General features: G+C 40.3%; 1 protein-coding gene across 2 annotated transcripts in view; it reads right to left on the bottom strand.

Annotated features, from left to right (window-relative positions):
• Positions 1–14,889, bottom strand: part of C10H12orf56 (chromosome 10 C12orf56 homolog) — a 116,510-nt gene that overhangs the window by 23,020 nt on the left and 78,601 nt on the right. For both annotated transcript variants that reach the window (XR_002008012.4, XM_019037809.4), the window contains exon 6: positions 7,357–7,501. Coding sequence is in view for 1 of the 2 variants with exons in the window: in XM_019037809.4 (XP_018893354.3) it covers positions 7,357–7,501 (145 nt within the window). In the remaining variant the exon portion in view is untranslated. The remainder of the gene's footprint in view (positions 1–7,356; positions 7,502–14,889) is intronic.

The following is a 14,889-nucleotide window of genomic DNA, read 5'->3' as shown; positions in this document are numbered from 1 at the left end:
AGGACAGCTGTAGGGAAAGTCTGAAACTTCTTAGACATCTCTTAAGTGAAAGAGTGAAAGATTATTCTCCAGCTTTAAGACACTGTTATTTTCCCTGTTGGGTTTTGGACTTACTTGGCCCTTTCCTCTTGCTTATATCTTCCTTTTGGAACGGGAATGTCTATCCTCCATACATCCCACCACTGTATTTTGTAAGTAGATAACTTGTCTTGATTTACAGGCTGACAACTGGAGAGGAATTTGCCTCAGGATGAATCCTGCCTTGAGTGTCACCCATACCTGATTTAGATGACAATTGGTAATTTGGACTTATGAGTTGATGCTGGAATGAATTAAGATTTTTGAAGCTATTGGGATGGAATAAATGTATTTTGTATGTAAAAAAGACATGAATTTTTGGGGCCAAGAGAAGAATGCTGTAGTCTGAATGTGTCCCCCAAAGTTCATGTTTTAGAAACTAATCCCCAATGCAACAGTGTTGAGAGGTGAGACCTTTAAGAGGTTGATTGGGTCATGAGGCTTCTGACCTCATAAATGGATTAATGTCATTATTGTGGGAGTGGGTTTCTGATAAAAAGATGAGTTTGGCCCCCTTCCACCCTTTTTTTTTGCATGCTCTTTTGCCCTCTGCCTTCTCATGGGATGACACAACAAGAAGACCCTCACAAGATGCCAGCACCTTGATACTGGACTTCCCTGCCTCCAGAGCTGTCAGAAATACATTCATATTCTTATAAATTACCAAGTTTGTGATACTCTGTTATAGCAACACAAAACAGACTAAGACAATGGCCCTAATCTCTCCACCCCAGTATGGGTTTCTAAGGGAGTTTCACAGAACATATGTTTTCCAAGAAATATAGCATAAAGTTGAAAAACCACTGCTTTAGCTTAAGGCTATGATAATGATTTAAATAAAAAAAATCTTAAAGGATGTTGACTTTTATTAGTCACATATGCTAATTTTGTGAAAACAAATCTGAGGATAGATTTTGGCTGTGGATTAGATAGAAGAATATAAGGCTACTGGGTTTGATGGCATGGTTGGGGATAGGGCCAAGGGGGACTCCACTGAAGTGTAGAGAGACCACAAATAGAGAGACTACCCATTTACTTTTTTTTCTTTTTTTTATTATACTTTAATTTCTGGGGTACATGTGCAGAATGTGCAGTTTTGTTATACACGTGCCATGGTGGTTTGCTGCACCCATCAACCCGTCAGCTACATTAGGTATTTCTTTTAATGCTATCCCTCCCCTATCCCCCCGTCTGCCGATAGGCCCCAGTGTGTGATGTTCCCCTCCCTGTGTCCATGTGTTCTCATTGTTCAACTCCCACTTATGAATGAGAACATGCAGAACATGTTTGGTTTTCTGTTCTTGTGCTAGTTTGCTGAGAATGATGGTTTCCAGCTTCATCCGTGTCCCTGCAAAGGACATGAACTCATCTTTTTATGGCTGCATAGTATTCCATGGTGTATATGTGCCACATTTTCTTAATCCAGTCTATCACTGATGGACATTTGGGTTGGTTCCAAGTCTTTGCTATTGTGAATAGTGCCGCAATAAACATACATGTGCATGTGTCTTTATAGCAACATGATTTATAATCCTTTGGGTATATACACAGTAATGGGATTGCTGAGTTAAATGGTATTTCTAGTTCTAGGTCCTTGAGGAATCGCCACACTGCCTTCCACAATGGTTGAACTAATTTACACTCCCAACAGTGTAAAAGCATTCCTATTTCTCCACATCCTCTCCAGCATCTGTTGTTTCCTGACTTTTTAATGATCACCATTCTAACTGGCATGAGATGGTATCTCATTGTGGTTTTGATTTGCATTTCTCTAATGACCAGTGATGATGAGCTTTTTTTCATATGTTTGTTGGCTGCATAAATGTCTTCTTTTGAGAAGTGTCTGTTCATATCCTTTGCCCACTTTTCGATGGGGTTGTTTTTTGCTTGTAAATTTGTTTACGTCCTTTGTAGATTCTGGATATTAGCACTTTGTCAGATGGATAGATTGCAAAAATTTTCTCTCATTCTGTAGGTTGTCTGTTCACTCTGATGATAGTTTCTTTTGCTGTGCAGAAGCTCTTTAGTTTAATTAGATCCCATTTGTCAATTTTGGCTTTTGCTGCCATTGCTTTTGATGTTTTAGACATGAAGTCTTTGCCCATGCCTATGTCCTGAATGGTATTGCCTAGGTTTTCTTCTAGGACTTTTATGGTTTTAGGTCTTACGTTTAAGTCTTTAATCCACCTTGAGTTAATTTTTGTATAAGGTGTAAGGAAGGGGTCCAGTTTCCGTTTTCTGCATATGGCTAGCCAGTTTTCCCAACACCATTTATTAAATAGGGAATCCTTTCCCCGTTGCTTGTTTGTGTCAGGTTTGTCAAAGATCAGATGGTTGTAGATGTGTGGTGTTATTTCTGAGGGCTCTGTTCTGTTCCATCGGTCTATATGTCTGTTTTGGTACCAGTACCATGCTGTTTTGGTTACTTTTGCCTTGTAGTATAGTTTGAAGTCAGGTAGTGTGATGCCTCCAGCTTTGTTCTTTATGCTTAGGATTGTCTTGGCTATGCGGGCTCTTTTTTGGTTCCATGTGAACTTTAAAGTAGTTTTTTCCAATTCTGTGGAGAAAGTCAATAGGTAGCTTGATGGGGATAGCATTGAATGTACAAATTACTTTGGGCAGTTATGGCCATTTTCACGATATTGATTCTTCCTATCCATGAGCATGGAATGTTTTTCCATTTGTTTGTGTCCTCCCTTATTTCCTTGAGCAGTGGTTTGTAGTTCTCCTTGAAGAGGTCCTTCACATTCCTTGTAAGTTGTATTCCTAGGTATTTTATTCTCTTAGTAGCAATTGTGAATGGGAGTTCACTCATGATTTGGCTCTCTGTTTGTCTGTTATTGGTGTATAGGAATGCTTGTGATTTTTGTGCATTGATTTCGTATCCTGAGACTTTGCTGAAGTTGCTTTGATAAGCTTAAGGAGATTTGGGCTGAGACGGTGAGGTTTTCTAAATATACAATCATGTCATCTGTGAACAGAGACAATTTGACTTCCCCTTTTCCTATTTGAATTATTTCCTTCTCCATTCACTTTGGCCTTTCATTTTTGATAACTGAATTAGAAGATCTGTTTTAGCCCAGGTAAGAACATTATATTAAATAATGGCTGCAGTGTTTTCAAGTATAAAACAGATCATGAAAGCTTCATTTTTACACATTGGATTAGGTTAATATTTCACAAGAGAACAGATTTGCAATTCAATATGAATAGCTTACAGCACCTGGAATATGCATGCATTGTGTTTTGGCCTGAGGGAGAATACAAAGATAAGTAAGACATATACTTGTCCTAAAGAAGCTTTTAGCATATTAAGATAAATAAGAAAAATGTGCCAATCACTATAGTAAAAGGGAGGATATCTGTGCTAATTCTCGATGGTAGAAACTGTATCATAATCATGCTATATTTCTAATACCTATCACCAAGACTCACACAGATTAGGCATGAAACCTGTCTGTTAATTGTTAAAGAGGAAGTGCTATGAAAGATGTCATAAAACTACATTGTTCAACTCGGTAGCTACTGGCCACAAGTGTCTATTTAAATTAATTTAAATTTAATAAAATTAACGTTTTACTTTTTTAGTCACTAGCCACATTCAAGTGCTTAGTAGCCACATGTGGCTAGTGTCTGCTGTATTGAACAATGCAGATTATAAAACTTCAAAGAAAGTTCTATGGCATGGAATTGACAGAGAAGATCAAAAGGAGGAAGGTACTAAAGTTCCCCATTTGGCATGACAGGAAAGGCAGAAAATGGCATTTGAGCTAAGCCTTGATGAATGGGTATGATTTTTAACAAGAGAAATTAGAAGAAGAGTATTCTAGAGAAAGCAAACAGCAGGGAGAAAGGAGAGCTAAGGAGAACAAGTGTCCAAGTTATCCTACATGGCTCGATCTTGTAGAAGACAGAGGTGAGAGAGAAGATGAAGTGGCGGGTCAGGTCTGTGAGTCCTAACCTTACTCTCTTTCTCTCCATTCTTTTTTTGTTTCACAGCCTAGGCCACAGGTATCAGGCCTGTTTTTAAACTGAAGATGCTTAAATGACCTCCAGACTAACACTGGTGCTGATCCCATTAGGAATACACATCAACGTCCTTCTTAATCTAACCCTTAAATGGTACTTCAGTTCTCCTACCTAGACATGCACTTTAAATCCAGTCCCTGATTGTGTCCAGTGTATCTGGGTGGACTTCCCCTTTGAGCACTGTCCTAAGTCCTTTCCCAGTCCTCTCCTAACTGATGGCTTTACTCTTGACAATCTTTATGTCCTCACACTCCATAAAACCCTGTTCCCACACCCTAAACAAGCAGATCTTCCTGGTGCCAAATGTTTGTGCAGACATCCAGTTGTAATTCACCCACATGCTAAAATATCCTGATATTTCATTTTGCTCACTCTTATGTAGAGATCATTCTCACCTTTGGGCACTGTGCCTTTTCCATGAGCATCTACATCTGGATTCATTTTCCCAGTGCCCACCTTATCCAGATGGTAGCCTGATATGGTCTGGTTCTGTGTTCCCACCCAAATCTCATCTTGAATTGTAATCCCCACTGTCGAGGGAGGGTCCTGGTGGGAGGTGATTGGATCATGCATGCTGTTTTCACGATGGTGAGGGAGTCCTCATGAGATCTGATGGTTTAAAAGTGGCAGTTTCCCCTGCACATTATCTCTCTCTCTCCTGTTGCCATGTAAGACATGCCTTGCTTCCCCTTCGGCTTCTGTCATGATTGTAAGTTTCCTGAGGCCTCCCAGCCATGTGGAACTGTAAGTCTGTGGCAGGCCAGGTCTTCATAACAGCTGAACAGACAGGCCTCCATAACAACTGTTCCTGTACTGACTGAGTGGTTATGTTAAATATTAAAAGCTGATAGAGCCAGTGTCCTTACACAAAGGCTGGGATGTAACAAAAACCCACCAAGAGTTTTGCCCAGGCATTTCCTGGGCCTTGAAGCATGACAAGATAATGAAGGAATTCTTAACAGGACCTGCTTAGAATTAAACAAGTTTTACTGGGGGTCTGAAGAAACTCCCCAGGCCGCCACAAACAAGTTTATTGGCAGTCTGAAGGAACTCCCCAAACCTCCGTGATTTAGCAGGAGGCAAGATAAGGGTAACCACCCCAGGACCTGGACCCATTTAGATTGAGTAAATTTACTGAGGCCCCAGAGGAAGGTTTTCAGGACCTTCCTTAGGTCCTGATCTAATCTTAGTTATAGATTAAAAGAAGTTAATCACTTATGTCTTTAGATGAATACACTTACATGTAGACATATAGCTTAGAAGGTATATAAGCTCTGGAAAACTTTGTAATTTTGAATTGGTCTGGCGATAATTTCCAGGCCTTTCCCTTCTTTCCCAGTTCATCTGTATCTCGTTATTGGGCCGAAGAATAAGCAGCCCGACCCTTGGTTTGGTCCAGGAACAAGTCAACTAAACCTTCTTTCTTTATAAATTACCCAGTCTCAGGTAGTATTTTTATAGCAGTGTGAGAATGGACTAACACACAGCCCTTTCCTGATAACCCCAGCCTACTAAAATAAAGGCCATACCTGTCCAAATTTGAAATCTGTGATTAGTGGAGAGCCTTAAATGCCGAAGCCAAAGTCTTTACTAGCAAGGAAAGTCACAAGAAACTTTTGAACAAGCAATCCCATACAATCAGGGTTGTAGATTAAATTGATACTGTGTGTGGGATGGACTGGAGAGGTTTATTTGGGAAGAAGATAATCCTAATTTATTTACCCTTTCCACGTGAATTCCATTTCATCTTCATAATCAACTTGGTTGGTCATATTTTCCACAATCTTCTGAAGTTCTAGAGTCAAAACTTGGATGGTGTATTCCTTACAGGATCTATCCAGTACCAACCATTTTAGACTACGCAGCACTACATCATCCTTACCTGAGTCTCAATGTCTCAATGTTGTGGGACATTTGGCATATTATTCTCTACAGCCAATCTGCCTTCACCATACTGATTTGCTTGGAACTGTTCTAGCTTTCCAATATTGCAGGAATTTCCTTAGTCCCAGGAAAACTGGAATAGTTGGTCACCCTAATCTGGGCAAACCAAAATGGTTGGTCACCCTACATATGAAGGACCTAGAAGCTAATAAATGGCCAGGACTGTCTTGTGTGGTTGGGAGTTCACATGCTTTACAATTGCTCAGTAAAATGATGGCAGCTACTTATGTGACCAATGGCCAGAATTAGGATAAAATATATAGCAATCAACATGAACACAGCCCTAGGCAGGGCTCACCCTCTCACCGAGGCCTCATTAGCACCACACCAGGTTACTCACCTGGGCTTCTTAACACTTTCACCTGAACATGAAAATGAGGCATCTGTAATTTACTGAGTGAGAATGAGGTTGCCTTGCCTCCCCAGGACTCACATTTTAAAAAATACCAGTCTTATACTCAAAAATACTTTTTTAAATTATATTCTTACAGTAGGGGAAACTGCACAATAAAACATCTTGAAATCAGCCATGTACAGTGGCTCATGCCCGTAATCACAGCACTTTAGGAAGCCAAGGCAGGAGGATCACTTGAGCCCAGGAGTTTGAGACAAGACTGGGCAACAGAGTGAGACCCTGTCTCTATTTAAAAAATAAACAAACAGGCAGGGCGCGGTGGTTCACACCTGTAACTCCAGCATTTTGGGAGGCCAAGACGGGTGGATCACCTGAAGTCAGGAGTTCAAGACCAACCTGGCCAACATGGTGAAACCCCATCTCTACTAAGAACACAAAAAATTAGCTGGGCGTGGTAGTGGGCGCCTGTAATCCCAGCTACTTGGGAGGCTGAGGTAAGAGAATAGCTTATACCTGGGAGGCAGAGGTTGCAGTGAGCTGAGGTTGTGCCATTGCACTCCAGCTTGGGTGACAAGAGCAAGACTGTCTCAAAAAAATAAAAAATAAACAAAAACGTCTTAAAATCTACTTTCTCATCTCACTGTCTATATATCTTGTATGCCAAAAATGTTCCTCCTAATATCTCTCGTTGGCTCTGCCAACCCAATGCATGGGAGCTACTTTTTGCTACCACTCCCCTCTCTTCCCATCTCCCCTCCACACACACATATACATTACTGATTACATCACAAAGTATCCAGCATTAAGACATGACTACATTAAATTTTATCAACATTTAAAAATACAGCATCAGAATACGAGACAATTCTTATTTATATTTTAATGTATGCTTGTATTTGGTAAACAGGAAACACAAACTTTAAAGATTAAAAATAAAACAAAACACTTACCTTCCAGAAAAGCCTTTTCAGAATGAAGTTTTTCTGGGCTGCTACTTTAAGTTCCATAAGTAAAGAAAGTATCCTCCTCAAAGAATTGTCTTTAAGAAAAAGTTCAGATTTAAGTTGACTGAAGTGCTTAGTTTTCTCCTCAGACCTACAGAAACAGAAGAAAATTTTCCACTTAAAAAAATGGTAAGACATAGCAGTTTAGGAATATCGATGATTACTGGCAGGTTTTTTAAACTTTGTTACTAATGGGATTTTAATATAGTTTTATTATCCTAGCCTTAATACTCATCAGTAGTGAAACTTGCTCCCCACAAATTGAACTGTTTATTACGCTCCAAACATACTTTTTTGCCCATGCCCCTTAACTCAAGCTGTTCCTATACCAGGAATACTCTCACTGTCCCTGGTAAATTCCTGTCCCTCTTTCATTTACCATAATCCATGAGCCTTTATGTAATATTTTTCTTTCAATCAACTAGCTTTTTTTTTTTAAGAAGTTTATAAAGAAAATGTTGTGTCACTTTCCAGGGAAAACCAGTATCACTTGGTGTACATGGCATGAAAGCAACATAAATTCTAAGTAAATGCTGCATGTTCTGAGCCTGTAGCTGGCTTCTCTGTGAGGAAAGGGCAGATGAGCATGTGTTCAAGAACTATCACTAGTGGCCCCAAGCTGAGAGGTTCTCCTGATGAGATCAGCCTAGCTGGAAAAAGGAATCACATATTTCCACCATGCAATTCAAAGTTGTTTCATGCTATGTCAGAGTACCACTTGGAATCATCTCCCATTACTGAACCAGGTGTGTTCCACACCTAAGGAAAAGCTGGCTTAGCAGAAAAACCTCCTCAGATCTTTCCCTAATTCCACCAACAAATGCAGCCCCTCTCCCACTGCAGTTTTTTCACACTCCTAGTATCACATTAATCCCATTTCACTCATTGTAGTTAGTTACTCGTGTACCTATCCTATCCCCTCAGCTGACTTTTAGCAACTTGGAAAAAGTGTCACCGGGTTAAATATTGTTTCCCCCTCCCACTGTGCTCAGTAATAACAACTTGTGCTTCACTGGGCGCTGACGAGGTGGCCGGCTCTGGCCTGAGTGCTTTCCGTAGACTCGTTCTTGGACTGAGCTGGCTCCACTGTGGGGACCGAGCTGGGAATTACTAACGCATTTTACAGGAAGTTGTTGGGGGGTTTAAGTAACCTGTCCAAGCTCACACAACCAGTGATTCAGAGAGCCAGGGTGCAAGGTAACAGTAGGAAAGATAGTTCATGTTCTATGTAGATTGATGGAATCTTAAAATTTCTGACTTGTAGGAAAAACATTTTTTACTACTTACTCCAGTAACCTGTACCACCCGTTTATCCCAATACTAGCTACTGCATGGAATGTTGGTACTTGCCTACTACCTCCCCCTTTATTTAAAAAACATCTAAGATGTTCTCCTTTGTCCAATCAATGAGTCGCTCTTATTAACCTGAAAATTAAGACTTCTGAAAAAAAATGGTCTCTTTTCTAGTGGAGATGCTGGAGGGAAACTGATCATTATGAATTCAATAATAGCAGAGAGGCAGAGGAGCATAATGATTATGAGCATGAAGACTGAGGTCAGAATCCTAGATCTGCCCCTTCTCAGTTAGGTCATTATCATGAGCAAGTTACATAGCTTCTTTGTGCTTCAATTTCCTCATGTGTAAAATAGGAATAATGATAGTACCTATCCAAATGTGCTGGGTTTTTTGTTTGTTTGTTTGTTTGTTTTGAGACAGTGTCTCACTCTGTCACCCAGGCTGGAGTGCAGTGGCGTGATCTTGGCTCACCGCAACCTCTGCCTCCTGAGTTCAAGCGATTCTCCTGCCTCAGTCTCCTGGGTAGCTGGGATTACAGGCGAGCACCACCATACCCAGCTAATTTTTTGTATTTTTAGTAGAGATGAGGTTTCACCATGTTGGCTGGGCTGGCCTCAAACTCCTTACCTCAGGTAATCCACCCACCTCGGCCTCCCAAAGTGCTGGGATTACAGGTGTGAGCCACTACGCCCGGCCAAATGTGCTATTTTGATATTTTAGTTAATGCATGTCTTCGTACACACTAAGTGTTTGATAAACGGTCTCTAAATAAAACAGGAATAAGTTTGAGATCCTGCTTCCCTATCCACTTCTAATTACCACCATATTTCATTTAAAAAGTAACTATGAAATCCCTCTATTCTCTGAGAACTCCAACAACAGAAATGTAGTTCTTACAAACAAAAGAGCTTAGAAAAGCAAAAGCTCAGATAAGATACAATATCAGCAGAATTATTTTGAAATTGATTTTCCTGTTTTTTCATTTGGAGTCAGCAATTTGCTAAGATCCGCAATAAAAATAAACTGTTTTTAATCCTTTGCCAACTAGGATAATAGATTGTAATGCCAAACTAATTTTTTTTAATGGCCAAAAAAATTTTCACAGAAAACAGCATACTAATCTCTTCAGACTAAAAATCAATTCATACATAAATGGAGGTCTCATATACATCATAAATTCAAGTTAGAGTACATATTCTATATTACTGCAGAAAAGTTATGAATAATAATTTCTTTGAGGATTCAGAAAATATTAGCTTATACATAGATGACAAACTTCATTTGACTGAAGAAATAAGAAAAAGCCAAATGCCAGGAGACTCCATTATTCAACTTAGGAATAAGAGGAAAATCTATACTAATGTTAACAGATACTCTATTTTCATCAGGTAGAAAACATAAATTCAGCAAAATAATGTTGCAGGAAGGTTTTTTTTTTTTTTTTTTTAAGACAGAGTCTTGTTCTGTCACCCAGGCTGGGTTCAAGCGATTCTCGTGCCTCCTGAGAGTAGCTGGGACTACAAGTGCGTACCACCACACCCGGTTAATTTTTGTACTTTTAGTAGAGACAAAGTTTTGCCATGTTGGTCAGGCTGGTCTCAAATTCCTGACCTCAAGTAATCCGCCCACCTCGGCCTCTGAAAGTGCTGGGATTACAGGCGTGAGCCACTATTCCCAGCCGCAGGAAGGATTCTTAATCTAATAATAAGCTCTATTTTTCCTGTATTTTTTCATCTTTCCAGACATTTACTATAAATAATACCTCACATTTGTAAAGCACTGGAAAGGCTCTTCCTATATTATCTCAGAAGCACTGTGTATGATTTTCACAGTGGTCAGCTTGCAGAACCATCCCATCTGTGACACAGTTCTAAATTGAAAACCTAAAGGATGTTTATTCCTTTTAAACTGAAGATGCCTTGCAGGTAGGGGCTATTTCTTGTGTATCACTGCATCTTTCACAGTGCATTTGAAATCATGGCATTTTAAGTATGTTGCCTTCAGGAATTAACTTAGTAAGAAATATGATTTTCCTGAGCCGAGAGAGTGGTAGAACTCATCCTTCTTGCCTTCAGGAATAAATTTCAAGCCACACACACACAGAGTTTGAGTCTGTTTTATTACACAATTAGCTTTAAAATCACTTTAAATAAAATACCAAAATGAAAACTGATGCTTTTTTTAGAGTAAACATATGAAAACCTATAGAAATTTTAAGCTATCCATATAACTTTTTAAAAAAGAAATCCCAAATATTATGTCACTTAACTCTTACATACCTCAGAATATATCTCTAAATAAAATGAATACTTTCTTACAAAATGATTATCACACCCTACAAAATTATCAAACATTCTTTGGTATTACTGATACTCAGTCCTTTTTTTTTTTTTTTGAGACGGAGTCTTGCTCTGTCACCCAGGCTGCAGTGCCGTGGCACAATCTCGGCTCACTGCAACTTCCACCTCCCAGGTTCAAGCAATTCTCCTGCCTCAGCCTCCCGAGTAGCTGGGATTACAGGCACACACCACCATGCCTGTCTAATTTTTGTATTTTTGTAGAGACAGGGTTTCACCATGTTGGCCAGGCTGGTCTTGAACTCCTGACCTCAAACGATCTGCCCGCCTCAGCCTCCCAAAGTGCTGGGATTACAGGCGTGAGCCACCACGCCCGGCCAGACTCAGACCATTTTCAAATTGTTCTACTGACTTAAAAATGTGTTTTTACAGCTCGGCGTGGTGGCCCAGGAGTGCAAATCCCAGCACTTTGGGAGGCCAAGGTGGGAGGATCGTTTAAACCCAGGAGTTCCAGACCAGCCTGGGCAATATAACCAGACCCCATCTCAATAAATAAATAAATAAATAAATAAATAAATAAATAAGTTAGCCAGCCATGGTAGTGTGCACCTGTAGTCCCAGCTACTCAGGAGGCTGAGGTGGAAGGATTGCTTGAGCCCAGGAGGTCGAGGCTGCAGTGAGCTGTGATCAAGCCACTTCACTCCAGCCTTGGTGACAGAGTAAGACCCTCTCTCAAAAGTAAATAAAATATAAACGGCTGGGCACGGTGGCTCATGTCTGTAATCCTAGCACTTTGGGAGGCCCAGGCAGGTGGATTGCCTGAGCTTAGGAGTTCGAGACCAGCCTGGGCAACATGGCAAAACCCAGTCTCTACTAAAAAACTACACAAAATTAGCCAGGCATGCTGGTGCACATCTGTAGTCCCAGCTACTCAGCAGGCTGAGGCATGAGAATTGCTTGAGCCTGGGAGGTGGAAATTGCAGTGAGCCAAGATCATGCCACTGTACTACAGCCTGAGCGATAGTGGAAGACCCTCTCTCAATAAATAAATACATACATACATACATAAATACATAAATAAAACATAAAAATGTTTTCTTAGTTTTGGTTTGTTAAAATCAAGACTAAATAAGATACTTCTTATATTTGCTTGTTATGTTTCTTAAGTCTTTCAAAAAATTTTTTTCTATATCACATCATCAAGCAATAAAAATTTTTATTATGGAAATTTTCAAACATACATCAAAATGGAGAAAATTTTATAAGAAATCCCATGTACCCAGCTGGGCGGTGGCTCATGCCTGTAATCCCAGCACTGTGGGAGGCCAAGGCAGGCAGATCACCTGAGGTCAGGCATTCGAGACCAGCCTGGCCAACATGGTGAAACCCTTTCTCTATTAAAAACACAAAAATTAGCAGGGTGTGGTGGTGCTTGCCTGTAATCCTAGCTACTCAGGAGGCTAAGGCAGGAGAATTGCTTGAACCCGGGTGGTGGAGCTTGCGGTGAGCCGAGATGGTGCCATTACACTCCACCTTGGGCAACAGAGCAAGACTCCATCTCAAAAAAAAAAGAAAGAAAGAAAGAAAAGAAAGAAAGAAAAAGAAAGGAAGAAAGGAAGAAAGAAAGAAAGAAAGAAAGAAAGAAAGAAAAGAAAAGAAAAGAAAGAAGGAAAGAAGAAATCCCACATACCCATCACCTTGCTCTAATAATTTTCAATATTTTGCCAATCTTGTTTTATCTGTTCTCTTACATACACATACAAACACACATATATACTTTTTAAAAAAATTGAACTAAAATTATATAACAAACTTTCCCATCATATCCATTTTTAGGTATACAATTCAGTGGCATTAAGTGAATTCACAATGTTCTACAAGTATCACCACTATCCATTTCCAGAACTTTTTCATCTTTCCAAACAGAAATTCTATACCCATTAAACAGTAACTCTCCCTTCACCACTCTCCCCAGCCCCGGAGACCTCTATTCTATTTTCTGTCTCTATAAATTTGCCTATTTTAGGTACCTCACATAAGTGAAATCATATATTTGCCCTTTTGTATCTGGCTTATTTCACTTAGCATGATGTCTTCAAGGTTCATCCATGTGGTAGTAGCAGAATTTACTTCCTTTTTAAGACTAGCATACTCACACTGTTTTTTTGTTTGTTTGTTTGTTTGTTTGTTTTTGAGATGGAGTCTCACTCTGTTGCCCAGGCTGTGGTGCAGTGGTGCCATCTCAGCTCACTGCAGCCTCTGCCTCCCAGGTTCAAGTGATTCTCATACCTCAGCCTCCCAAGTAGCTGGGATTACAGGCGTGTGCCACCACACCAGGCTAATTTTTGTATCTTTAGTAGAGACAGGGTTTCGCCCTATTGGCCAGGCTGGTCTCAAACTCCTGGCCTCAAGTGATCCTCCCTCCTCGGCCTCCCAAAGTGCTGGGATTATAGGTGTGAGCCACTGCACCCGGCTTATCATACTCACACTTTTGAGTCAGATTCAGGTTTAACCGTTTTAACAAAAATACTTCATAGGTGGTGCTGTGTATTTTATATTACATCAAATAATGAGGCACACAAAGTCTGGCTGTCTCACTGAAGTGATACTAAGACAAATCAATGGATTTCGTTATTTACAACATGATCCCTCCATTCTGAAGTTCCACTTCACCTTTTTTTTTTTTTTTAAATCTCTTTTTCTTTTAGAAACGGTCTCTCTCTGTCACTCAGGCTGGAGTGCGGCGGTGCAATCGCAGCTTATTACAGCCTCCACCTCCCAGGCTCAAGTGATCCTCCTACCTCAGCCTCTCAAGTAGCTGGGACCACAGGCACACCCGGCATTTTTAAATTTTTTTGTAGAGATGAGGTCTCACTATGTTGCCTAGGCTGGTCTCAAACTCCTGGGCTCAAGCGATCCCCCCACTTTGGTCTCCCAAAGTGCTGGGATTACAGGCATGAGCCACCATACCTGGCCCCACTTCACCTCTCTGTCTAATGGTTTCATCCACTGAAGATTGTTAAATGAATCTGTCATTTCATTACAGGCTACATAAATTGTAATTTTCTAATTCTATTAAGCCTTCCACATTCACTAGCTGGAATTCTATAAAATGAAATTTGCACTCATCATCTAGGGCTACTTGGTTATCCTGAACTCGTTACGGTTCATGGAGGAAAGGAAGAATATATTAAATTTTTTCCATTTGTTTGATGATTTGCAGAGTAATGAATTGGTGCCCTATTTTTTTCTAATGTTACATGTGTTTTATTTCCTTGCAGGTGGGGAGGGAGGGCCCTCTTTCTATCATGCATCATTATACACTTCTGAATTTTTATATATTCGTTATGTTTCAGTCATCTCATTTCTTATTTTTTTCTTCTTCTTTCTTTATATTTTTTTATTATACTTTAAGTTCTAGGGTACATGTGCAAACGTGCAGGTTTGTTACATACGTACACATGTGCCATGTTGGTGTGCTGCACCCATTAACTCGTCATTTACATTAGGCATATTTCCTAATGCTATCCCTCCCCCCTTCCCCCACCCCACAACAGGCCCTGGTGTGTGATGTCCCCCTTCCTGTGTCCAAGTGGTCTCATTGTTCAATTCCCACCCATGAGTGAGGACATGTAGTGTTTGGTTTCTCGTCCCTGCGATAGTTTGCTCAGAATGATGGTTTCCAGCTTCATCCATGTCCCTACAAAGGACATGAACTCATCATTTTTTATGGCTGCATAGTATTCCATGGTGTATATGTGCCACATTTTCTTAATCCAGTCTATCATTGTTGGACATTTGGGTTGGTTCCAAGTCTTTGCTATTGCCAGGCGTGGTGGCTCATGCCTGTAATCCCAGCACTTTGGGAGGCTGAGGGGAGAGGAT

This window comes from Gorilla gorilla, chromosome 10 (assembly GCF_029281585.2).
Source record: "Gorilla gorilla gorilla isolate KB3781 chromosome 10, NHGRI_mGorGor1-v2.1_pri, whole genome shotgun sequence".
NCBI lineage: Eukaryota > Metazoa > Chordata > Mammalia > Primates > Hominidae > Gorilla > Gorilla gorilla.
Note: the sequence above shows the minus strand (reverse complement) of the source record. Positions and strands in the feature narration are given on the sequence as shown.